General features: G+C 36.6%; 1 protein-coding gene across 1 annotated transcript; it reads right to left on the bottom strand.

Annotated features, from left to right (window-relative positions):
• Window positions 1–27,841, bottom strand: LOC130085660 (NACHT, LRR and PYD domains-containing protein 3-like). The gene is made up of 12 exons (XM_056251559.1): window positions 27,765–27,841; window positions 26,801–26,895; window positions 26,533–26,646; window positions 21,107–21,220; window positions 17,851–17,946; window positions 15,940–17,661; window positions 14,708–14,788; window positions 12,556–12,729; window positions 10,170–10,343; window positions 5,902–6,075; window positions 2,260–2,433; window positions 1–356 (listed from the first exon to the last, which is right to left on the bottom strand). The coding sequence occupies exons 2-12, from the start codon at window positions 26,848–26,850 to the stop codon at window positions 350–352; spliced, it is 2,880 nt and encodes a 959-aa protein (XP_056107534.1). The 5' UTR covers window positions 26,851–26,895; window positions 27,765–27,841; the 3' UTR covers window positions 1–349.

Below are 27,841 nucleotides of genomic sequence, written 5' to 3'. Positions count from 1 at the left end.
CTTGGATGGCTTGAGTGAGTAAATGAATCTTTCATTAGTCTTTGTCTCCCTCTGCTGGTACAACACAAACACACATATTCAGGCTCTATTTTCTCTGTAACAAAACTCCAACCAATTTATACTGTGCATTTATACAAATAAAATTGATCAATCTATGAATAAGAAAGTGTATTTTTCTGCTCTGAAATAAAAGGTGTTTCACTGCCACCTCATCAGGTCTGCCAAAGTATTGTTAAAATCTAAATGAAGTGTTAATTTATAACAGTGAAGTCACTGTATCTTCAGTCTCTGTTGATTCTGTTGACTGCGAGTCCCTGTAGCGGATCCTTATTCACCATCAGATGATCATCTAATAGCTAAAATAAAACACACAAACCGTCACGTATGCAGTATGAGACATTACGTCTGTCGCATCTTTTCATAAGAAAACATAGCACTAACTACATAAGCTATATTAATTAATTCTCATACATGATAATCTGATGCTCAAAGTCACTTTACAAAATCAAAATGAACTTGAAAGATCACTTTCACAAAACGGACATCTGATACAGAACCAGCAGAAAAGATCATTACACACCACTACACATTTAATATAAGTTAATATCAACAGGGATTAAAGTGAAAAAAATTCTTCTGACTGAATTTTTTTTCAGGCCAAGTCATATTCCTGTAACTTTATTTAAATAGTCGAGACCAATAGCGTTTTAAGGGAAGATGTTTAAAACCGATCTAATATTGAGTAATTTAAAAGCTATTTTAATCTATGAAAAACAATTACTTATCTTGACAAATAATCAACCATCTACATAACTTTTCAGTGCATGTTTTTATTTATCTTATGAGACCAAACAATGCAAATTGTTTTGGCTGAGGGCAAAGTGAAGTTTTATAACTTTATTATGTAGGCTATATTTAACTTTAACTTTGTAGCCTATTACAGAGCTGACTTATGTTTAATTGAATTGTTTGCTTTATTTCTCATTGTATAGCTTATTATAGCCTACCTATTAGGCTACTACTTTTGAACGGGATATTAGCATTAAAACTGACATTTAACAAAAAAGAGACATGGTTGTGTAATTTTATATATTCTAAAATATATAAAATATTATATTACTATGCATTCTCTTCACTGTATGTGTACGCATAATACAATAAAACGATACAACCCTGTCTATTTGTTAAATGTCAGTTTTAATGATAAATAATGTTTCATATTTTTAAAATGAAAACAAAAAGAAGCAGGTTTGTGTTTTAGCTATATTTCGTGTTGTTATAACTATATGATAAATCAATGTGCGTTGCCTGAACCACATTTGTGTGGCCATTTATATGTTTATGATAATAATTATGTTCATTTATAAAAGAAAAGAGGCACAGTGGTGTTGATGAAAAAAGGCAGAGTTGATAACCGGAGTAGCCGCGTGCTGAGTGACGCGATCAAGAACGCGCTGTTAGCAGCGTCCTCTCGTCCTCGGGAGTTTGTTCTCCTGAGTCGAACTTGGCAAGTCCGAACTACCAAGGACGCAAGTCCGAAGTTTGCGTACTTGGTATTGAGAAACGACCAATATTGACCCGCGTTCTGTTTTCTATCATGGGACCGCAGCAAACGAGCTGTAGCCTCGCCTGACAAGATTGAGTGAACAGGGTCCAGGGAGCAGTTTTTCCGTGAGCGGGAATTGAAAAACCGGAGTGGACCATGAGCAAAGTGATTACAGAATGCTTAGAGTGGAGAGAGGAACGTGCTTTTGCTCCACTCCAGGCTTTATCACATCCCCCCTCAGCAGGGTGAATACGCATCATCTTTCCTTAATTTAAGACCTATTCAAACTAAAATTAAGACATTTATCACACTGTTTGCGAAATGAAAGCCTATTTACGGCCTTAAAATTATGAAAAGTTAATTTAAGACATAAGGACAGACGGGAACCCTGCAATTGACGGATATCCGTCATAGACTCGCTGCAATTAACGGAAATCCGTCGTAGCGACGGAGAACTTTAATCCCTGTATCAAACAACCCAAGTCTCAGATTATCACAAACAGAGACAGTTAAAGTGTAAAAAAGCTGAAATTAGCATTAATATTATTTTCACAATCAGTCATCACAATATGAGCATAATTAAACTGTTTAGACTTCCTACAGAAACTGAAGCTGAATTTAAGACTCTTCTGATTATCTCAGACAAAATATGCACACACAAGTGGTGTTACTGAAGCGAAAATATGATGAAAATTGTTGAAAACTATTGTTACCATAGTGTTTTCAGTTTATAATGTGGATCATTCTTCAGATCAGAGAGCAGCTTAACTCCTGAATCTCCAAGTTTATTCCCATTCAGATCCAGTGTTATCAGGTGTGAGGGGTTTGATCTCAGAGCTGAAGCCAGAGCAGCACAACCTTCAACGGTGACACCACAATTAATCAACCTGTAGAGAACAATGACACACATAAAGCTTATCTCCAAAGCTAAACATAACCACTTAAAAAAATTATAATAACAATGCTGTCAATATGACATATGCAAATACTCATTAGTTCACATTGTTAAAATACATCAGTTAGGATTAAGGGATAAAATATACAGTTTGTACATAATGAAATCCTTATTCTATATAAAGTCCCCATAAAACATAGAAACCCAACGTGTGTGTGTGTGCATGTTTTTTTCCTGCATTGAAATTTTTTGGCGGTTGCCAAATTTGATTTTTGTCCCGCCAAAGCCTTATTTGGTCAGTTATTGTGACATGTTCACAGTTGTTGTACAGGGACCAGATGCCACTGATGAGTACAAACCACGCATAAACGTAGTTCTCAAAATTACAAACTTTTACATACATGCTGCTCACATATAATAGTAGAAAAGAGTTTGTGCTGAATACAGTGTAATCAGACTTGAAAATGTCATGAAAATGTTACAAGTAACATAAATAAGCACAAAATGTCAGGGCATGTCAGAACACAGGGTTAAAACCAAAAGTTATATTTGTTAACATTAGTTAATGCACTGTGAAGTAACATGAACAAAAATGAACAGCTGTATTTTTATTAACTAACATTAACAGAGATTAGTAAATAGAGTAATAAATATATGGTAAATACAAATGTAAATGTACTTATGGTTAGTTAGCCCAATACATTAATGTCAACAAATTAAACCTTATTGTAAAGTGTTACCAACAAATCATTTTATCAGAACACCTCTGAAATGAGAACGTAAGTGTTTTTACCCCATTTAACAAGAGTCGTTAGCAAGATTTAGCCTTAATAATCAACAGTATTTTCAGTTTATTTATTTGACAATGTGTAGAAAAATTACCAAAAATAAATAAATAAATTTAGTTCTGACTGGAGTGAGGTGAAACTAGAAAAAAGCACAAAGCAAGTTGTTGTTACCTAGCTGCTAATTTTATTCGATTGTTGTTTATATGGTAGAAAATTAGACTATTAGTTAAAATAAACCTTTTAATGCTACTTTTTTAATTCTACTTTTTAGTGTTGATCTGATTATATACCAGAGTAATTATCAGGTCTAGCAAAAAAAAGGATTTTATCTTACAAAGCTATGATTTTATCCTGTGGTAAAATCAGCTTTTTATTTTAAAAAAAGAGGGCAAGAAAGGATGACAGTCTGTGTCGGCCACCACCGAAGACCATTTTTGACCCAGGAAAACCTCTGGTCTGTGTGTGTTTGTAAAAATTAAGGAACTCTTAATACTAATGTAATTAATGTCCATTAAAAGCTGCATTAAAGCACTTAATGACATATTCAGATTTTCTGTGACCTAAAGTGAGAACTATTTATGGTTAATAAGTTATAAACTCATTATCTAACTGAACATATGACCTAATTTAAAAAGAACATTTTGTTAATTAGAATGATAATGAATGAGGAACTCAATTTTGATATAGTCTATTAATTTATTAACTACAGTTTATAAATAATTAACTTGATATAATAGCAAATGATATTTAAGTGCTCTGTTACTGTTAGCGTTGGGAATCGAAAATCAATTCCGAAAACTGATTCCAATACTGGAATCGAATACTTAAGATCAGGAATAGGATACTTGTTATACAATTTAAATTGATTCCTTTTATCGAGTCCTTTGAGAGCATTTCAATATGACTTTAAACCAGTGGTCGCCAAACCGTCGATCATGATCTTTATCACTGTCCCGGTAGCTCCCAAAAATAACTTACAAAAAACAAATTATCACAGTTTAAAAATTGAACTGTGCAACCTCAGTTTATTTAGGAGCATCTGTGAGAGTACAAATAATTGTTGTGATGAGATCACTGTTCACGATGCTTGAAATATAGGAATAAAAACACCCAAAGAAACGCTTTTGTCTTGAAATTATGTAATCTAATTTAAATCAAACACAACTGCTCATGCTGGTGTGAGATGTAAAAAAAGACAGTGGTTGACAAATTTCAAATGGCTACAGTTTTTTAAGGCCAGTTTGGACTGTTATAAGGCAAATTAACAACAAATAAATTTGCTTAAACAATAAAAAAAAAGGCAGCTGGTATCGGATTTGGCCAATTTGCTTGTAAAAATTGGCCATGAAAAAACGATAGGTATATATTGCCTCGAGAGACGACTCTCGCAATGTTTTCTGTGCTGCACACACACCCAAAGCGCACACACAGAAAATGTTTTAAACCATTCAAACACGAGACGACTCGCGCTGTTTTTTTTTTAAATTCTTGCAGCAATCTCTATAATAACACTAATCAAACAACAAAACTCTGACTTTGAGTTCTTGACTGAATAGCTTTTGTAACTATATTTTATTTACAAAGTACAGTGTTATTTTACATTTGATTACAGTTTCTGTATCTAAATACCTGAAAATCTTACAACACTGTTTAATTAAATCGTATATTTGTTAATTTGTATCTATTTGTTGTGATTGCAAATTTATTATTTGTTCTTTTTTAATTACTGAGTGTTTACTTGACTTTATTACTGCTTGAAATTTATATTACTTAGGCTAATTGTTTTTCAATGGTATTTTTAAACCACAGGCAAACGTTCCTTGCGTAAGTGTTCTTAAGCCTGTATATTTTTCAGCTACAACTAAATGTTTTCCAAAAAGACTAAATGTGAATGATTTAGAATTTTTTTTTTTTTTTTTACCTTATTGGAATCGAAATTAGGAATTGATAAGAATCGGAAACGATAAGCAGAATGGAAATCAGATTTGTTACAATTTAAATTATACCCAACCCTAGTTACTGTATACATATGATTAAGTGTTACCGTTATTTCAAACTGGTTGCCATTAAGTGTAATTGTTAATTTGTTATGCAATGGTGTGATTCTACAAAACAAAAAAACATAAAATAAACAAAGTAAAGATGAATTTGACCGATAGCATTATTTATTTATTTCAAGATTTACATCAATATGGCGTTATATTGTTATCATGAATTATTTTGGTCACGATTATCATGTATCTGAAATGGTCTCAGTCCACACACCACTTTTCAGCTGCAGATACACATTTCGAGGCGATGCTTATGCTTTTGAAAGGGTGGTGTGTTTGCACAAGCATTACAAGGTAAGTTGATTTACATCAAAATATTTGTGATAAAAAAAAAAAAAAAAAGAACTCTTCACTTTAACATGTGTCTGTTGTCTGGTTTGTTTGGCTACTTTTAAATCTTAGTTTTACTTTCTTTTGGGGGATATTTATACATTAGATATAAATGTTCTTTTTCGGGTAGACTCTCCACCCTTGTTATCTATCGCCAGCAGGATCTGACAGTTAAAGCAGGAATCTCTCGCTAAACCGCCGGACGGGGCTTATTCCAAATTATATTTTGTATGCACCACATACATATTAATCCATATTCACGACGAGCATTTATGGTTTAGATGATCTTACCCTAGTTCCTCAAGTTTACAGTGAGAATTCTCCAGTCCAGCAGAGAGCAGCTTCACTCCTGAGTCTCCTATATTATTAAATGACAGATCCAATTTTCTCAGGTATGAGGGGTATGATCTCAGAGCTGAAGCCAGAGCAGCACAACCTTCATCTGTGACACCACACTTCCACAACCTGTTAAAAAAAGACACTCTTTACCCTCTCAGATCAGACACACAGGATGAATCAACAGACTCATGTATAAATGACACATATATACTGTCACGATTAGATCAAAGGAAGACAAGATCATTGAAAAGTAACAAGTTTCTTTAATGAGTAACTCAGAACACAACCAACAGGCAAGACAGCGTGTCACGCACAAACAAGACCGGACACTGAACTGTAGACAAGCAGGAACTAAAATACACAGATGATGACAATGACAGACAGCTGTGAAGAACATTAGTGTCCATGGTGATAGGTGATGGCCGATAGTGTGCAGATGGGGAACATGAGGGATGCTGGGAAGTGTAGTGCTGTTGAGGTGTGCGACATATACTCTTGCAAGTAATCAAATATCTAATATTTTATGTTTTTAATGTAGAAAGATGTGTGAATGATTGACATATGTAGTGCAAGTAGTAACTAGATGAATGAAGAACTAGAACTTTCCTGCTTTTTGTAAAAAAAAATTCTCTCTTTAAGATTTTTGTCTTAAATGTATTGTTTTTATACTCTTTTATGTTATTATTGAATACCTGTAATATTGTGTCATGTATGCTAATTATCAAGACTCTCTTGGAGCACCACCTGTAGTAGAGTTGTACTTGCAATAGTTAATTTCAGTTGATGACCCCTAATTGCTAATTTATCAAGAATAGGGTGAATGTTTGTTGCAGAGTGAGCACGGAAGATAGCAATGTGCTGAAACCTTTGCCCCTGTTCATTTGATTTTAATTTACTTACACTTTGCCCGAAGCAATCCATAAAATTTAAAAAAAATGTTTTGAAAGACTTCTGTAGTCTGTAATGAAGCCAGAGTGTGGCCAGCCACATTCTTGCCCGTTTTACACTTTATTTAAATCAGTGTTTCTCAACCCTGTCCTGGAGGACCCCCAACACTGCACATTTTGAAAGTCTCCTCTTTCTGACACACCCATTTCAGGTCCTTGAGTTTCTTCTAACGAGCTGATGAGTTGAATCAGGTGTGTTGGGGGTCCTTCAGGAGCAGGGTTGAGAAAGACTGATTTAAACAGATGTGATATTAAATTAATTAAATGGTAATCATGTTGACTCCCAATTGTTTTAACCCTCTGGGGACCAAGAACGCGCCCGTGCGTTTTGCTGGTTTTTTTTCACATAGCAGCAACATAGACTTAAAATACTCCGTCATTTATGGTCATATAAATAAAATCAATACATGATTATAAACTATAGAGGGTCTTCTTTTTTTGTGTACACTCACATAAACATCAAAACCTTGTTTTTTTTTTTAAATAAATAAAATAAACAGGGTGCGCTTTCAGCTCACTCTGTCTCCGCAAAAATCTTTCTGAAACATGTCTGGAAAATGAACGGAAACTCCGCTAATACTTATCACACAAACATGAAACATACGTCTAAAGAACGCTTTAAATTTCTACTTTTAAATAAAACAATTCACATTTAAAACAAATATTCTCCTGCAATGTAATCTGTCTGAAACTAAAGAGAAGTACAGTTTCTCCTGTCTCAGCTCATTATCGTTAATTTGTTCACACCCACTCGCAGAGCGCGCTATTCATAAGATAATGTGTTGAGGCCATTTGCAAAATAGATAAACGCCCCCAGGCAAATGCTGTAAACGCACTATATGTTTTAGTCAGATTAAGATTCGTCTTGCGCGGCTATGAGGAATAATCCTGGGACATTTAATACAGAAGTGCTGGTTTATTTTCACTTCGAGGAGGAGCAACAGATTCAGCTGAGAACTGTAAGTGTTTTATGGCTGTGCTTTGTTCTAATCGCGATATAGAATAACGTTAGTGTCTGTAAACGGAAAAATAGCATACTGTGAATCATGTTTCTCTCTGTGTGTGTGTGTAAATGAATGAATGAACGCACAGATACGCACTGTTACAGACGAAATAAGAGACAAAATTTCGTTGACTAGTTTTGGATAAAGTTTTTCAAATCAAATAAGCATCAAATAAGCTTCAAATAAGCTTCAAAATAAAGACATCAGCTTTTGTTAGGAGTTTCTGGGGATAGAAGTGTCCAGACGTATGCACCCTGTATTTTAAAGAAGAACATTTAATTATTTGCGATACATTATTCATTCACAAAGAATTCAGGGACATTATTCACGTCCCTAAAGGTTAGAGTTTTCCTAATTTTTTAATTAAGGCATTAAGATTTTTTTATTCCTCTTTTTAGTCAACTTTAGCATGGGTGTGTTCTCTTCTAATTCTAAGCAGTGTGTGTGTGTGTGTATATATATATATATATATATATATATATAGCCTATAATTGAAAAGCTATTTTAACCAGAAAAATCTACAATGCATGCCCAAAGTCGTGCAGCTATATAGTTTCTCTTGATATCAGTCCTGCTGACTTCAACATTCACAGGAGACTGTAATGAAAAATCAAACACCTTGGAAATGACAGGTATGTACTATGTTTCAGGAATGGGACAATGCTGTGTGACTGTGTAAGCCTCTGTATTTAGATCAGTGTGTTTACTAATGTGCTTTTTTGTCCTTTGTTGTGTATCTTTGGATTATGTTGTGTTGTAAATAAATCCAAACAATCTAAAAGCCATTCTTTTTTAAGTCTCCTCATTATTTGTGCAAGGCTCCTCTAATGATATGGCCTGATAGCACCTAATAGGGCCATTATGGGAGGGTCTTTGTCTTTCTCAGGTGTGAAATGCCATACATATTAATGAGAGATCACGCCTCCTTGCATAAAGCTTTCTCAAACAAAACACGTCATACACATTATAAAAGACTTTATTGACTTATCTGAATGAGTAGTCAGGATGATTCTCACATAGTTTTGGAGCAAATATTCTAGACTATGTGATACAATTTTCAAAAGTCTTGTGAAGAAATAATCAATATGTGTTTTGTGGCCTTATTTCAGAAACTTTAATTTATAAGTTTTTCAATAACCATGCATAAATAATATTCTCTCAAAAATACAAACATGTACATACATGTTGTTCACAGATTATGGTAGCCCCGTTTGTGCTATATAGAGTGAATTTACACCTTTGCCATTAACATGTTTATAAATAACTGAAAAAAGCACAAATGTCAGTGCATGTCAAAACATCCCAAGGGCCCCAAAAAACCCTTGGTCCCCAGAGGGTTAATCAATGTAATTAGGGCTTTCACGATTCCTCTATTAATTTTGAGTACTTGATTTAAAAAAAAATCCTCAAATGCAATTTACCCATGTCGAGTAACCGGCAAAATACTGGAAGTGGTTAATTCCAAGGACGAGAATCTATGAACCGCATTATTAGAACGTTTTCTAAGGCTAGGCTGCGATTCAACTGAATAAATACATGCCCTGCCGGTATAATAATTCTCAAAGCTGCTATATTTCTCAGCATCTAAGAGTGACTTTGTTCACAGTGAATGCTGCTCCACATGAACTATAATAATTTATATACGTGAAGCGTCTCTAACTCAATCTCTGCATATGCTGTGACTGTAGGGCTTATAGTGTTCATCTGGGAACGCAATGTGCGCCATTTCATCAAATTTATCAAGTAAATCATTTATAAACCTACGCCAACAAAAGAGAATGTCATAAGCTTTCAAAATATGCAAACTGTTCATCGCAATTTAAAAATAAAAGTTTAATCTCTGAGTTTGCATGTTTTCTATCCAAATATTCTTGTTCGAACAATTACAGTGGCTGTAGCATTTCTGTCGTAAAAGAAGATGTCAAATATCAAAGATTAAGTGAACATTTAAATGTTCATGTCGTTTGGCCTATATTAAATGGGGATTTGATATGCTGTAAAGTGGGACAACAACAATCATCAGGCTGTTGGTGCCCTCTGAAGGCAAATATTATTGCCCCATTGTTATTATAAAGGCTATTGTTTGCTTTGGTCAATTTTTATTACTACAAAAAAAATATCCGGTTACTCGATTACTAAAATAATCTTTAGTGACAGGCATAAATGTAATAATAGTTTGAATCCTGTATTCCATTTTGTTACTTTATGAATAAATGAAATTATAAAATTTACAGTGACTCAGTTTCATGCGAGTCTCATATAATCTTACCTCAGTTCCTCCAGTTTAAAGTGAGGATTATCCAGTACAGCAGAGAGCTGCTTCACTCCTGAGTCTCCTAGTTTGTTCTCAGACAGATTCAGTTCTCTCAGGTGTGAGGGGTTTGATCTAAGAGCTGAAGCCAGAACAGCACAACCTTCATCTGTGACACCACAATTATAAAACCTGTAGAGAACAATGACACTGTCAGTTCAACAGAGACTTGATTATTAAAGAGAAACCAATAACATAAGCTCAAATCACCATGTTAGATGGATCTTGGTCTGTCAAGGAGCACAAAATATAATCATAACACACCTGCTGTCAAACTCTAGCAGGAAAAATAATACTAATTGTGTTTATAATTTGTGCAGTATCTCTTTAAAACAAAACACTTTAATGGGATAAACAATTAATTCAATAGGTCACTGTTATTCCAAGAGATTAAGTATATGTCTGAGAAAGAAATATTATATAAAAACTGTTATAACAAATTAAAACTGTATATCACATAAAAATATAGAAATGTGTAACATGAGGTTAAAGTAATGAACATTAAAGAGTCGTGAATCCTCCTCTTTTAGCTCAAGTGTACCTCTCAGTCATTCAGAAAAATCAACTTAAATGTGTGTGGACGGCTGTGAGAAGAAGAGAGGGAGTGGGTGTAGCAGGGCAAGGCAAGGGGAAAAGCAACTCTCATCTGTCAGCGGCCCATGCCGACTCACTAAACATCAGGAGTAAACTATAGGATTTGTATAGCTGACAAAGTTATATTCCTACTAAATACATTGAACACCATCTGTTTTTTCCTTTAACCAGTGTGGGAAATGCTTTGGATTACAGCTCGGAAAGTAGTGCATAGGTGAAAGGAATTAACAGAGTAACTCATGTGTAATTATAGTGTACCTATAAAGTATGTACATGTAGGTATAAAGGAACAAAATGTAAAGTTTGGGGAATAAAAGGGTAACAACCAGGAAAAATAAAATATTTATCTATCTATTTTTTAAATATAATATGCACACTTTTGGAATAAAATCTCTAACAGGCACTGTTTAGTGAACCTATGTAATCAAATAAACCGCAGCAGACGTGAGAGAATATAAGTTCATGTTTTTATTCCATTCAAAATATTTTAAAAAATACAAATTGATTAGTTTGCAATCCTGAAATTAATTAATAAATAAATGTCACTGCAACCTAGTTTTATCATAAACAGAGGTAAAAAAATGTAAGCTGGAGTCGTTAATCTTTCTACACTGCAAAAAAATATTGTATTATTTAGTATTTTTGTTTTTTCTAGTCCAAATATCTAAAAATTCTTAAATCAAGGTGCATTTACTAAAATTAAGCACGTTTTTGATTAAAACAAGCAAAATGATCTGCCAATGGGGTAAGAAAAACAATCTTGTTTTCGTTTGGATTACGATTTATTTTCTTAAACCATTGGCAGATAATTTAACTTCTTTCAAGCAAAGGGGTTGATACATAACGAAGAATAGCAAGTTACAAGGGATTCCTTCTTAAGATGAATCTGTGGAAAGAAAGAAAAAGAAGAGGAACAAGGAGGAAGAAGACCAGCAAGAGAAACGAATAAGAAGTGTTGTAAATCTGTTATCTAATAAGTTGTTTTTCAAATAAAGGTTTCTGAGTGATATCAGATTGTGTATCAGTTTTTATTGTACTTACCCTATAACTACATGTAACAAGAGGGTAACAAGCACCACTTTAATGTACACCCTGCAGATGTTAATCTTACCCTGTAACTACATGGATATGTAGTAGTACTACAAGTATATTTCCCCAGTATTTAAAAAAAAAAAGTTTCAATACTTTTACTTGAAACATGCTGCACTTTAGCTTTCAAAACAAATGACTAATATGTACCCCGTAATAAAAAATAAAGCCTTTATGTATTGGTAAACTATTATTACAAAGACTATCCAGTGTATGTTCTCATTAAATTGTGCTATAATGTTTCACCACATCATAATCTGCGACATTGACACAATGTCGATCTTAAACCTCAATATCTCTATATTATCCAGTTTTCTCCAATTAAAATTAATGGACTGTGTTAATCCTGACTGCTGAGATTGAGTGAGTTTAAAGTAAAGAGCTATCAGTACTGCAATATCACCTTAATGAGGAGCAGCTCATGTGTTCAATAATTTACAGATCAATCACATGAACGCTTCAAACAGAAACATTTTTATTCTCTTAATTCATATGAACAGACGTGATATCAATTTGATGAATTTGCTCATGGTTCAATAGCTTTGCTTGTAACTAATGTAATAATAGTAATTTCTCTGCATTTTATTCCATTTTGATGTTACTTTATTATTTTAATTGCAAAATTCACAGTGTCTCATGTGAGAGTCACGTATGACCTTACCACAGTTTCTCAAGTTTACACTGAGGATTCTCCAGTACAACCGAGAGCTGCTTCACTCCTGAGTCTCCTAGATTATTCTTAGACAGAACCAGTTCTCTCAGGTGTGAGGGATTTGATCTCAGAGCTGAAGCCAGAGCAGCAGAACCTTCAGCTGTGACACCACAATTATAAAACCTGTAGAGAACAATGACACCGAGATCACTCTCATATCAAAATAGAAAAAAAAAATTGTTCCTAATTGTGTTAGGGACAATCTTTTAAACAATTAATTCAATATATCAGTTAGTTTTACTGTTATTCTAAGAGATTATGACTCTATGTGAGAGACACAGATTATATAAAACTGATATAGTGGTATAACTGATTTTTTAAATTAAAATAATATATAAAAGTCTAAATATAAATGTTTATATACATACATTATAAATGTATATATATATATACACTCCTAAACAAAATCTTAAGACCGGGGGAAACATTGCAAGTATTCGCATTTCGCGCTGGTGGATCATAACCGGGTTGTAAGTACTGCTTCAAAATGCCAAAAGAAGAAACAGGAGCAAGAGACAAAAAATAGAGAGTTGGCAATTTTTTGAAAACTGCATTTAAACTTAAACGGGCTGTTCATCAGCTGATCAAAAGTTTAAGACCATAGCCCAAAAATAAACCTACAACAGAACTAAAAGTGTCAAAAAAGGACTCAGTAGTGAGTAGCCCCACCGTTCTTGTTGATCACTTCAAAAACTCGTTTCGGCATCCTTGATGCGACTGTTCCCAGGAGGCTACTGGGAACGTTGCTCCATGTGGTGAAGATGGCTTCACGAAGGGCATCCACGGTCTGGAACTGACGTCCATTTTTGTAAACTTTCCTTGCCATCCATTCCCAAATGTTCTCAATGGGATTTAGATCAGGAGAACACGCAGGATGGTCCAAAAGAGCAACGTTATTCTCCTGGAAGAAGTCCTTCGTCAGGCGGGCGTTGTGAATTGCAGCGTTGTCCTGTTGAAAGACCCAGTCATTACCGCACAGACGGGGGCCCTCAGTCAAGAGGGATAGCCAGCCGCCGTTTGACGCCCCTGGACAACCTGAAGCTCCATTTTCCCATTGAAGGAAAAAGCACCCCAAATCATGATGGAGCCTCCTCCACTGTGCCGCGTAGAAAACATCTCCGGTGGGATCTCCTTGTCATGCCAGTAACGTTGGAAGCCATCAGGACTGTCCAGGTTAATTTTTTTCTCGTCAGAGAATAAAACTTTCTTCCACCTTTCAATGTCCCATGTTTGGTGCTCCCTTGCAAATTCCAAACGGGCAAGTTTGTGGCGTGGGAGGAGACGTGGCCTTTGAAGACGTTTTTTGTTCTTGAAGCCCTTCTCTCGCAGATGACGTCTTATGGTTATTGGGCTACAGTCAGCATCAGTAAGTGCCTTAATTTGGGTCGAGGATCGACCTCTGTCTTCACGGACAACCCGTCGGATCCTGCGGCTCAGTGCAGGTGAAATTTTTTTGGGTCAACCACTTGACTTTTTTGTCCCATAATTCTCAGGATCTTTTAAGAAATGTAAAATGACTGTCTTACTGCATCCAACCTTGGCAGCGATGGCGCGTTGCGAGAGGCCTTGCTTGTGCAGCTCAACAATCCTGCCACGTTCAAAGAGAGAAAGCCTTTTTGCCTTTGCCATCAGGAGATCATGACAGTGTGACTGCCTGAAGATCAATGACACGAAAGCCATATTTTAGTGCAGATTTTACCTTTTTATGCCTATGGTCTTAAACTTTTGATCAGCTGATGACCAGCCTGTTTAAGTTTAAATGCAGTTTTCAATAAATTGCCTACTCTCTATTTTTTGTCTCTTGCTCCTGTTTCTTCTTTTGGCATTTTGAAGCAGTACTTACAACCCGGTTATGATCCACCAGTGCGAAATGCGAATACTTGCAATGTTTCCCCCGGTCTTAAGATTTTGTTCAAGAGTGTATATATGAATATACATTTCTAACACAAATGTAAATGTAGTTGTGTAGATCACAAATTAGGTCAGAAAGGTGGAGTGTTTAAAAGATGAAGTGTGATATTTGTATTTTTTTGTTAATCCATTCATTTAGGATTAAGATTTGTAATGTTTAACAACGATGATTGTCCTCAGTGTTACTTACTCAGCTGATCTAGTTGTTGTAACCACAGGTAGCAGCTTCTGAAGAACTTCATCTGCTGTATTTTGTGCTTTCCGGGTGACACTATTTGAAAATAAAAAACAAGTTAATTATTAATGCTAATAATAATAATTAATAAAACATTACACACCTTACTAAACACCCTCAAATATTTTTTAAATTACGCACTGCTTTATAAAGGGTAGGCAAAAAAAGTTTAATATCTAACTTTAGAAGCTACTAAAAGTATTCGGCCAACACATTTGTTTTTACTTTTTACTGTTAATGTTGCTGTGGAATTTCTATTAGTCTGCATTTACACTTAGTGCACAGGTCTATTTTGACATACCAAATTTTTTTTGTCCCATGTGTTGTTATGGTTATTACTTTGTCAACCATCTCTATTTCAGGAGTGACTCACAGAACAATAATTTAACGGATTCATTCCCACAATCTGACATCCCACCTCTCCCGGAATATATACACCATATATTGATATTGAGTGCTCCTCAAACAGGAAGGCTGCATCCTAGTGAGGTTGTGTCATGCCTAATCCAGTCCTTCTGAGGCGTGTAAGCTCAAATCCTCAGCATTAAACACTAGAATGAGACGGTCTAGTAGGTGCGAATGGCTCCGTTCCCACCCGCACGATTACGGCACTTAAATACTATTAAAACTTACATTTTAGAAAGATACATTGTATTAAAACATTAACTGGCTTTTATATTATTAACTGGCTTTTTTTATTAAAGCAACACAGTGAATGGCAGCTGTCTGTGTCTCCCAGTTGCTTACATTCTTGCCAGTTTAGCGTTAAGCCTCCATCACCAAAAACAATATTTTTTCTTAAATTTCATAATGAACTCAAATAAGCTCAGTGCCGACTCACTTTCCATCAGTTTTTGCTGAATTGGAAGGTGTGCAAAGGATTGTGGGAGATTGAAGGACAAGGATACACTTGATGCATCCTTCATAAAGAGCTGAATTAAGGATGCGAAACGAAGGCTGCCTTCAAATGATCCTTCAATTTGACACAGCCTTCAGAGGTGCTTGATAATGTGGCACCCGATATTTGCAGCCTTACAAGGATTTCATTTCGTTTGAGAAGCACCCGCAAATTATGTACAATATCCCAAAAATCAATCTTTGCCCTGTGATTTAAAAATCTCTGATCTCTTAGTTTCTCTTTGTTCATAATGTTTTAGACTGTAATGCTTTTATTCAGTGTTACTTACTGATCATTTTCAGCTCCAATTAAGTTGTACAGCTTAAACTCCTGCATTGTCCGCTCTGAGGTCAACAACACAAACACTAAAGCGGACCACTGGGATGAGGAGAGTTTCACATTACGTAATCCTCCATAGCTCATATGAGGTTGAGCTTCATTTACTAGTGAAAGATCACCCAGTTCATTCAGACAGTGAAACAGACTGATGTATTTATCTGGAGAGGGATTGTCACTGATCTTTTCTTTAATATAGCGAATTGTTTTCTCATTGCTGTGAGAGCCATTTTCTGTATGTGTCATTAGTTCTTGTAAGAGACTCTGATTAGACTCCACTGACAGACCCAGAAGGAAACGAAGGAAAAGGTCCAGATGCCCATTTTTACTGTGTAAAGCCTCATCCACAGCTCTCTGATGGAGATCAGATAGGGACACTTTGTCTCCATTAGTTGGTTTGGTAATCTGGTCAAACACATTGATGTTATTGTTGATAAAGGAGAGATGCACATATAGAGCTGCGAGATGTTCCTGAATGCTCAGATGAACAAAGCTAAAGACTTTCCCCTGACACAAGCCCAACTCCTCTCTGAAGATCTGAGTGCACAATCCTGAGTAAACTGATGCTTCTGCCACATCAATGCCACACTCGCTCAGGTCTTCCTCATAGAAGATTAGGTTGCCTTTCACAAGCTGCCGATACGCCAGTTTCCCCAGTTTGACAATCATGTCTTCATCTTTCTTCTCATAGTCCTTGTCATGTTTGATGCTGGTCTGAATGAGCAGGAAGTGTGTATACATTTGAGTGAGAGTCTTGGGAATATCTCCTCTCTCTGCTTTACTGCACATCTCCTCTAGAACAGTGGCTGAGATCCAGCAGAACACTGGGATGTGGCACATAATAAAGAGGCTCCTTGAGGACTTCAGGTGTGAGATGATCCTGTCGGCCAGACTCTGATCACTGATTCTCTTCCTGAAGTATTCCTGCTTCTGTGTGTCACTGAAGCCTCGTACCTCTGTCACTCGATGGACACACTCAGAGGGGACGAGATCCGCTGCTGCTGGTCTGGAGGTGATCCAGATGAGAGACGAGGGAAGCAGATTCCCCACAATGAGGTTCGTCAGCAGCTCGTCCACTGAGGCGGATTCAGTCACATCACACAACCTCACATCGCTCTGAAAATCCAGAGACAGACGACACTCATCCAGACCATCAAAGATGAACAGCACTTTATACTCATCACTGGATATTTCCATTTCTCTGGTTTTAGGGAAGAAGAGATGAAGAAGATCTGAAAGACTGAGTGTTTTGTCCTTCATCAAGTTGAGCTCTCTGAAAGCGAGTGGGAATATGAGCTGGACGTCCTGATTCTCTTTCTCTTCAGCCCAGTCCAGGATGAACTTCTGCACAGAGACTGTTTTTCCAATGCCAGCGACTCCCTTTGTCAGCACAGTTCTGATGGGGTTGGCTTGTCCAGGGAAAGGTCTAAAGATGTCACTGCATTTGATCGGTGTGTCCTCGGTTTCTGCTCTTCTGAACTGTCTCTCAATCTGTCTCACTTCATGCTCATTATTGATCTCTCCACTTCCACTCTCTGTGATGTAGAGCTCTGTGTAGATCTCATTCAGGAGTGTTGGGTTTCCCTGCTTTGATATTCCCTCGTACAAACACTCAAACTTCTTTCTCAGATTTGATCTCAACGTGTTGAAGACTTCAGGAATTTCAGATTCATGGCTGTAAGATTAAAATACCAGATTATTACAAATGTTAGAGAAGTTAAAAGACATAAATTACAAAATGGATTATTTGTTTGTTGTATTAAGGGACACAGAACATCATTGGTTTCTTTCAATTATTAGTCTTGAGTGATGTGTCTTGCAACACCTAAAATTAATCAAAAACAACAAAAGTCCTATATTTTACCTGAAACCAGGATACCTGCTTTCATTTAAGTCTGGTGGTTGAATCACAGGCTTGAACACAGTTTTGTATTTTACTGGTCTAGATGGAAGATTTGACCTTAAATCAGAATGAAGAGGGTAAAAAAATAAAAAATATCAGACACTGATAATGATGTAATTGTGTCATTAACGGAGTAACTTGCCAACAGCTTTTACAGTGTATTAATGCGATGCTGCATATTAATAACAATTTCATAAAAATCATATACCTAAAACCAGGCTGTGTTTTTTCACATTTTTTAAATTTAGTGTCAGATTCATAGAGCAGTTAGTCTTCATAGACACACAGCTGGACTCTGGTTTTGAGCTCTTTTTAAGCAGTCCTGCGCTCCATGGATACATTTACAAACCGATAAACTATGTAGAAAAATCCTCCCCTCGTCTTTTAAAAAAAACTGTTCTTATACAGAAATCTAAGGGTGTATTCACACCAGGAAAGTCCGATAGTTCACTTGCTTTGGTCCGGACCAAATACATTTTTTTTTTTGGTACGGTTCGCTTTCACACTGCTCTTTTTGCAAGTGAACCAAAATTTGTAAACAAAACCACACGTGTGCTAGGGTCGTCCATTCATTGGACAAGGATTCTCAAGTAGGGAAATCAGGAAGTGCAAAAAAGGCTTAATGTAAATTAACGCAGCATCATCCTTGTATTGTAACTATCGTTACATTATATGAACTGCAAATGTTTTTTTTTGCATCTATGCGCGATTAGACTAAAGAGAACGCTCTGTATGTGAATGTCCTGATGCACACACTCATTCATTCATTCCATTCCAATGATGCACACACGACGCGCAGAAAGACGCGCAACAGATATAATGTAGTAGGCTACAACAGATCACTTTCCCATAACGCAACTCCGACTACGGAAGCCTGTTAACTCAAAGGCGCAGTGCTTTCTTGCAATTGGGTCGGTTCATGTTCACACCGTAAACGAACCGTACCAGAGTTCGTTTGGAACCGTACCGAGACCACCTCTTCAGCTGGGTCTCGGTTCGGTTGTTTGGTCCGCACCCGAGTTCGATTGCTGTATTCACACCTGCCCAAAAGGTCCGCACCAAGGGGGAAACGAACTAGAGTTCGATTCAATCGAACCAAACAAGGCAGGTGTGAATACACCCTAATACTAAAAGCACATCTTTTATAGAAATGTTATTGAGTACCTGGTATAAGGACGTTTGTCTCCACACTTAAATGCTAGTGGCGGATCCAAAGACTGGTTACTCTTCATAGACACACAGCTGGACTCTGGGTTTGAGCTCTTCTGCTGGACTGAACTGGAACAGAGAACAGATTTAGTTTAATCCTTAAGAGTACTGTGTTCATTCTGTATAATAGGAACCATATTAATATAAACTTTCATCTTGCATCCAAAAGCATTGAGGAAACTTTATGATCTTTTTCTTTAATATTTCATGTTATAATTAAAGGCAAATTATGTAAGTTTCGCCACTAAAGATTACTTATTCAAAACAAAGGTGTAGCTTGGCGACTCTGAATGAGCAAGGAATCATGGGAGTTGTCGTCTTTAATTCTATTTAATTTGTTTAATAATTAGGTTAATGGTGATAGTGATACCAGCTGCTGCTGCTAAAAGGTTAGTTCAACCAAAAATGTAAACTCTGTCAGTAATTACTCTCCCTCATGTTCCAACCCCATAAGACTTTAGTTCACCTTCAGAACACAAATTAAGATATTTCTGATTAAATCTGAGAGCTGTCTCACTTCTCCATAGGCTTCTATGTTATTGAAACTTGCCGGCCCGGAAAAGTTAGTAAAAACATTGTTAAAATAGTCCAAGTGACTACAGTGGTTCAACCATAAGTTTATCAAGTGACGAGAATACTTTTTGTGCAAAAAAATAAATAATTAAAGACTTTATTCAACTATTCCTTTTCTTCTCTGTGGGTATCTGAGTGAGTTCACGTAGTGTAACAGCGCAGCGCTTCTGTGTTGTAGAATGTAGGCTCACTATTGGCCGACGCTGGTCATGTGTGTGATGCGTGTAACGTGCAACACAGAAGCGCTGCGCTGTTACACTACGTGAAATCTCGAGGCCAACAGAGAAGAAAATGAATAGTTGAATAAAGTCGTTATTTTTGTTTGTTTTTTTTGCGCACAAAAAGTATTCTCGTCGCTTGATAAACTTAAGATTGAGCCACTGTAGTCACTCGGACTATTTTAACAATGTTTTTACTAACTTTTCCGGGCCGGCAAGTTTCGGCGAGTGATCCAGCTCTCAGATTTAATCAAAAATATCTTAATTTGTGTTCTGAAGGTGAACTAAAGTCTTACGGGTTTGAAACAAGATGAGGGAGAGTAATTACTGACAGAATTTTCCTTTTTGGGTGAACTAAACCTTTAATGTGGCGTAGTAAAATGACAGTTGGTCATTATATTTACCCGGTTCAAATGCATATTGCCTGTCGTGTACAGTTGCCCTAAAGATGCCAGGGTGGCGGTTGCACCAGGGCTTGGTTCTGTCATCGCTGCTTCCAGCTATATCTATTATAACTATTAGTGTCAGAGTTATGTTGTCTCATTGTGGTCCCCTGTGAACTAGTTTTCCTGAGTTGTCTGATTAGTCATTATGTTCACCTGTCATCTAGAATTCCTTGAATTGATCAATTTTCCCAAATGAATCAGGTAATTATGATTAATACTAATTAATAATTCTAACCCTTCAAGTTAAACTTTCCCTTTATTCTAATACAGGGGTTTTCAAAGTCGGTGAATGATTTGATTTTTATTTGTTTTCTGTTGTTTGATTAACAATGACATGATTATATGAGGCTGCTGTCACTTTAATACCCTATACATGGATCCAAGTAATGATTATTTCATTTCGACACATAAATGTGTGTATTTGCCTGGTCTAGCCGAACTGAATTCAACACGAGTGCCCTTTGGATGTGCACCACAGGAAGCCGCCTGCCAGTACCAAATTCAGTTCTCTGTCGCAGTTTATTGTGCTTTTAATAACTCATCAAACATGTCCCGCTCTTTCTTCTCATTCATCCAGTGTTTCTTTGTTGCTCTATGGTGTTTAAGCAGTCCTGTGCTGCATGGATACATTTACAAACAGATAAACTATGTAGAAAAATCTCCATCTATTGACATCGTCATATCGCACAGCCCTGTTAAAAAAAAAACCTGTTTAAATACAAAAATCTAACACTATACAAGCACATCTATTATAGAAATGTTATTGAGTACCTGGTATAAGGCCGTTTGTCTCCACACTTAAATGCTAGTGGCGGATCCATAGACTGGTTACTCTTCATAGACACACAGCTGGACTCTGGGTTTGAGCTCTTCTGCTGGACTGAACTGGGACAGAGAACAGATTTAGTTTAATCCTTCATATTACTGTGTTCATTCTGTATAATAGGAACCATATTAATATAAACATTCATCTTGCATCAAAGAGCACTTTGAGGAAACTTTATGATCTTTTTCTTTAATAGTGCATGTTAGTATTAAAGGCACATTATGTAGGTTTCGCTGCTAAAGATCCCTTATTCAAAACAAAGGTGTAGCTTGACGACACCGTGAATGAGTTAGGAATCATGGGAGTTGTTGTCTTTAGTTCTAATTAAAGGTGCTCTAAGCGATGTCACGCGTTTTTTAGGCCAAAAAATTTGTCACATACAGCAAACATCTCCTCACTATCCGCTGGCTGCCTGTCCCCTGAACACACTGTAAAGAAACGCGATCTCTGTAGACAGCCCAGGCTCCACAAACAGCAACAAAAGCAAACTGCGGCGACCCGCTGCCCGAAACATAACAAACTGTTCCAGCCAATGACCGACAAGAAGGGTTTGGGGGTGTGGTTTGCGGATGAGGAGGAGGGAGGGTCTAGCTAGTAGGGGTGTGACGAGATCTCGTGCCACGAGATCTCGCGAGACTAAAACATGACGAGATTTCTCGTCGAGTGAAAAGCTGTCTCGCGATATCGCCATGACTGAGCGTGAGGGTGAGATTACCATAGAATATACACTCACATTCGCCCTAAACTATCGTTGTGCTGTTTTTATAAAAAAAATAAAAACCATTATAAAATAATGTAAAAGTCTGCTCATCCAGCACGAGTTGCCGTTGCAATCAGTGCAGCACGAATCACAGTTCACTGATCGCGTGAGGATGGCGGAGGATTCGTTGCGCAACATAGTAGACTAACGTCTGATAAATGTATTATTGTAGAATGCGCGCTCACGAAAGTGAAAGTAAAACAGAAGCTCCCTGATGTGCATTGTGCACAAATTAGGCCGCGAACATACAATAGTCCGTCTCCTAATACCCATCTCGTGTCTCGTCTCGTCTCGTGAGATAAGCGTCTCGTCACACCCCTACTAGCTAGCCTCCGTTTTGTTTGACAATAGCTCGCACGTCAACAAGAAGTGACGTCACCCAGGATCGCTTAGAGAACCTTTAATTCGTTTAATAATTGGGTTAATGGTGACACCAGCTGCTGCTGTTAATGTGGCATAGTCAAATGACAGTTGGTCATTACATTTACCCGGTTTAAATGCATATTGCCTGTCGTGTACAGTTGCCCTAAAGATACCAGAGTGGCGGTTGCACCAGGGCTTGGTTCTGTCATCGCTGCTTCCAGCTATATCTATTATAAATATTAGTGTCAGAGTTATGTTGTCTCATTGTGCTTCCCTGTGAACTAGTTTTCCTGAGTTATCTGATTAGTCATTATGTTCACCTGTCATCTAGAAAGGAAGGTATTAGAAATGTTTAGCACCATAAATGACTTTACAGTCTTTTTAAAAATGTTATTGCACATTTACAAAGCGAGGCAGAGAGCATAACTATATCATTAGTCACATCACACTTACTAACATCCAAAAAAGCTAGATTTCAAGTGGAATAGACTCCAAGATGTAAATAAGGACAGCATTAAATTTTGGATTTAGAATATTCTTCAAAAACAGGATATTTTATAAAACTAAGGAATAACTATGATTATTTTTCATTGAAAGCCAATTAAAGACATCATCCAAAAATGTAGAGGTAAAAAAAAAAATCACAATAAAGTAAAAAAAAAAGCTTTTCAAGAGTTTCAATAAAGGAAGAACAAACTGAAATCTCTTCTGTAAAAATTCCACTATGGATATTTCCTAAACAGGATTTTGTAACAAGTCCCTTTGGGCCAACACGGTACGTCAGAAAGAAATTTAAAGAAATCTCAACATCACCAAAGGCTATATCACTGAAAATCACCAACAATATTTTTGTTAGCCTATCCAGTTGAACCCACAACATTTATTTTTTTTGCTGTATCGCCCACTATATCACAATATCAATCTGATCAATATTGAATTATTATGGCTTATGGACAAAACGGTGATAATTTAATAGAACTGACAGATATTTGGTGGACGAATACATTGATTAATTATCCGAAATGTATTCCTTCAAGGTTCCTTGAATTGATACATTTTCCTAAATTAATCAAGTAATTATGATTAATACTAACAGTTCTCTGTCGTGGTTTATTGTGCTTTTAATAACTCATCAAACATGTCCCGCTCGCTCTTCTCATTCATCCAGTGTTTCTTTGCTGCTCTATGGTGTTTAAGCAGTCCTGCGCTGCATGGATACATTTACAAACCGAAAAACTATGTTGAAAAATCTCCATCTATTGACATAGTCATATCGCTCCTCTTTTAAAAAACCTGTTCTAATACAAAAATCTAATACTATAAGCACATCCAGGGCCGGCCCTGACCAATTTGCTGCCCTAGGCAAGATTTTACCTGGTGCCCCATGCATTACAGCCCATGTCACCCCATCATTGTGTTGGTGATTATTTAGTCACACATATATATATATATATATATATATATATATATATATATATATATATATATATATATATATATATATATATATATATATATATATAGCAAGAGCATTACATCTAGCATTCAAGTCAAGTCCCCTTTATTTTTAAATAGCGCTTTTTAGCCTACAATACAGATTATTTCAAGGCGGCTTTACAGTGATAACAGGAAAATAATGCAACAAAGTTTGCTTCTCCTGTACAGCAGATCTAGAAGAAAATAGTGTCATAATCAAGCTTAAGTATGTTCAGTGATGGTTTATTTTGTTGTAAAAAAAATATTAATTTATCTAATTTATATATAGCCGCTCTGGATAAAACAGCGATGTCATCGTCCAAATGTCATTCATGCACAGACTATTCATTGAGCACTAGCAAAAGTGTTTGTTTGGGAGTTGATGGCAGCAATCTTCCACTAAATTATGGCACGCTTCGTGTTTTCAACATGAATGAAACTGCGAAATGTCTTCTTTAATGTGATTTTTACATAAAACACAATAAACCTGTAGCCTATAAATATCGTTAATAATTTTGGCAAATAAATTTTAAAAAATGCCATATATCCCCCTTAAACCTGCACAACTGTATAGTAAAACATTAAATAATAAAAGTGATAGTAAATGCGTCTAAATAAGACTGACATGATTGTTACAAATCGCATTGTCTGGGGGCTCTGAAGAACTCAGAACTACTGTTAGCATAAATTTATAAGGCAAAAATAACTGCCATTAAATTATAGTATCTTACTACTATGCAATTAGATAAACTGTTCATTCATTACATCACTTTACCTCTGTCTTTATCCCCTTGTTGTGTCCTCTTCTTTTTGGCACTGTATCAGGGTATCTGCACATTTTTTAACAGCAAATTTAATGACTTTTAAGACCTTTTTAAGTCCTCTAAAAGGCAAATTTAAGACTTTACCACGACAAAAAAAAACAGGAAAATGTTCAGCACGACACGACAGTGTTAATTTTGGCAGCCGTTTTTGTTTTAGTCTTAAGATGAAAATGCTTATTGGTCTTAGTCACATTTTTGTAATTTTCTCTTTCATAGTTTTAGTCTAGTTTTAGTTGACAAAGTCATTGCATTTTTTTGTCAACTTTTAGTCAAACTTCAGTTACCGACATTAATTTTGGCAGCTATTTTATATGTCGTCTTTAGACAAAAAATGACATTATAATTTTTTGCTTTAGGCCAATTCAGTTAAGCTTATGAGACATTTGAATCAAGGTAACAGGCTGTATTGACAATTAATTCTTTAGCAGTAGCACTTGTGCAATTCTACATATCCCTGTTCCTTAGTTCAGTGGTACTCCAATTTTTTAGAGTGCCGTAACCCCTCTTGCACTTAGACTGCAGTCACACCTTTTCCATTAAGGGACAATATCTGCCCCTTTTAATCGATTTTTTCCAGTTAATTTTTTACCTTTATAAATACTTTTATAAAAGAAATAATGCTTTAAATAAAACAATGTTCAATAAATATGCAATGATGGTAAAAACGAGGTGATACTTTTTAACATTAAATTAAAATCGCCAGTAGGTGGCGGTAAGTCACTGTCTTTATGAGTGAGTCATCCGTCATCGAGTCATTCATTCATTCAGTATCAAACACAACAGTCTATGGTAACAAAGCAAGTGGCTGTATTTATGAACGGGTCATTGAATCTCACGATTCGTTCAAAGCCACAGATTCGTTCTCGAATCACCACTGTCTGCTGCCGTGGCTTTTGTTGCAAAATAGCAATAATATGCAATAATATGATCAACATTAAAAACACTGCTGGATATCAGCCTGTATTGATCGCAGATTTAGTCACACAAACAGCGCAAGCGGCTCGTGACAGAATAAAGACCAACTGAATGACACTTTAATTAATGTACGTAGAAAATCTCAAATGAAGATCACTGAACTCCAGCTTACTTGTCAGTGTTTTCAGATCATCCGCGCTTCTTCAGCAGTGTAGAGAGCGCGCGCGAGCATGGTTGCCAGATACTATTGACAAGACCGGGTAGAAAGCGTGTTATTTTAACAGAAAAGCTCTGACTGGGGATTTAATTATTTAAATCTGGCAACCCGACCGTAAGCATGAACGGTCGTAAACACCGTCTGTAATGTGTTGTTGTCTCCTACAAGGAATTTAAGGTCCGTACGTGAAATTTAAGACCTCCTTATTGGAAATTGCAGATTTTAAGACATTTTCAGACCTTAAAAAGCGAAAATGTTATTTAAGACCTTTTAAGACTTTTTAAGGACCCGCGGGGACCCTGTGTATCTATCGCCGGCTATAATGCTAATTTAAATGTGTCATGAAAATTCGGCCATCCGTCACAATGAGGAAACTTTCACCGTGTCTCGAGCTGGCACGAGCTGCCAGGCCCGTTTCTAGTGCTTGAGTGTCTTAAGCGCCCTCAAACGAAAGCAATGCTGTCTACATTGGATGCGGCGAGGGGCGACGCTACACAACAAATTACCAACAGTAAACTGATCGCGCGTGCGCTGTTTCTGGCGCACTTCAAGCACTCGCTGGGCGGGGGAAGATTGATGCGCCGGACCGGAGTCGGGGGACTTAGTTAAGTTTTTGTGGAGTTGTTTTGCTTTATTTTGTAGTATTTCGAATTAATGGTTTTAAAATAGTATTAGTAAAAAAAAAAAAAAAAAAATTTTTAAATTCACTCATTTTGGCACCCCTATTGAGTGGTGGCGCCCTTAGCATTTGCCTATACCGCCTATGCCACGGGCCGGCCCTGAGCACATCTTTTATAGAAATGTTATTCTGAGTACCTGGTATAAGGACGTTTGTCTCCACTCTTAAATGCTAGTGGCGGATCCATAGACTGGTTACTCTTCATAGACACACAGCTGGACTCTGGGTTTGAGCTCTTCTGCTGGACTGAACTGGAACAGAGAACAGATTTAGTTTAATCCTTAAGAGTACTGTGTTTATTCTGTATAATAGGAACCATATTAATATAAACATTCATCTTGCATCAAAAAGCAGGTCATAATATTTTTCTGTAATACAATATTTAACAGTGTTTGTTCAAAGTACCTGCATCCAGTAGAAAATTCTCCATTTCTGATTCCTTGTGAGTCAGCCATGATGAGGCTGCAGGAGAATCTGATGAGTGTGATCTCCTCCACTGACTGAAAAACGAGAATAAAAAAAAACATTAATAATTTCCTTCATAATTTAGCTGAACATATCTGGAATGTGGGAGAAAAAATGATCATGTGACTGCGTTAACTCAAGCTCAGTCATCGTGTGTGTTTACACACGCTATTAAACTCCTGAAGAATCCCAGACACACCAACACAAAAGAAACATTGAAGTGAAAGAAACCCGTTATTAAACATTAATATCAAACAAACAAGCACTCAAAATGTCCTCCAGAGATTAGCAAGTCACCACATGAAAACTCACGTTGATCAAACTTTTACAAGATAAAGGTTCTCCACTCCTCCAGCTTTAACGTCATAAAGACACACGGAAATTCCTGCATAAACTTTGATAAACGTTTCTACTAAACACTTTTATGCTTTGTTTTTCTGTTTCGTGTTGATATTTTATCAGCTTAAAATGGCGACAGGTTACTTTCACTTTCGATTTGTGGCGAGAGAGAGAGAGAGAGAGAGAGAGAGAGAGAGAGAGAGAGAGAGAGAGAGAGAGAGAGAGAGAGAGAGAGAGAGAGAGAGAGAGAGAGAGAGAGAGAGAGAGAGAGAGAGAGAGAGAGAGAGAGAGAGAGAGAGAGAGAGAGAGAGAGAGAGAGAGAGGTTTATGCGTTGTATTCCCTTTCCTCTTAGAGCCTCTGTTGTTTGATCTGGTGTTCTCTCTCGCTCATATCGTTAAGACGTTTCGCTCATTTGCTAATGACACGGGAGTTGGTTATCCATGACTTATTTCACTCGAGCGGATTTCTGACCAAAATACTCGAATATTTCTAGATATACAGATTTCTAATCAATCTTAAACATGTAAGGAACAATAAACATGTAAGGAACAATATTGAACTCACTTTTCTCGAGTGGACGCACACACTCTCTGATAAACACTGCCGCGCGACTTCACTACGCCACAAGTTCTTTTTCTGTG

This window comes from Rhinichthys klamathensis, unplaced genomic scaffold (genome assembly GCF_029890125.1).
Source record: "Rhinichthys klamathensis goyatoka isolate OS25496 unplaced genomic scaffold, OSU_Roscu_1.1 h1tg000084l_1, whole genome shotgun sequence".
NCBI classification, from domain to species: domain Eukaryota; kingdom Metazoa; phylum Chordata; class Actinopteri; order Cypriniformes; family Leuciscidae; genus Rhinichthys; species Rhinichthys klamathensis.
Note: the sequence above shows the minus strand (reverse complement) of the source record. Positions and strands in the feature narration are given on the sequence as shown.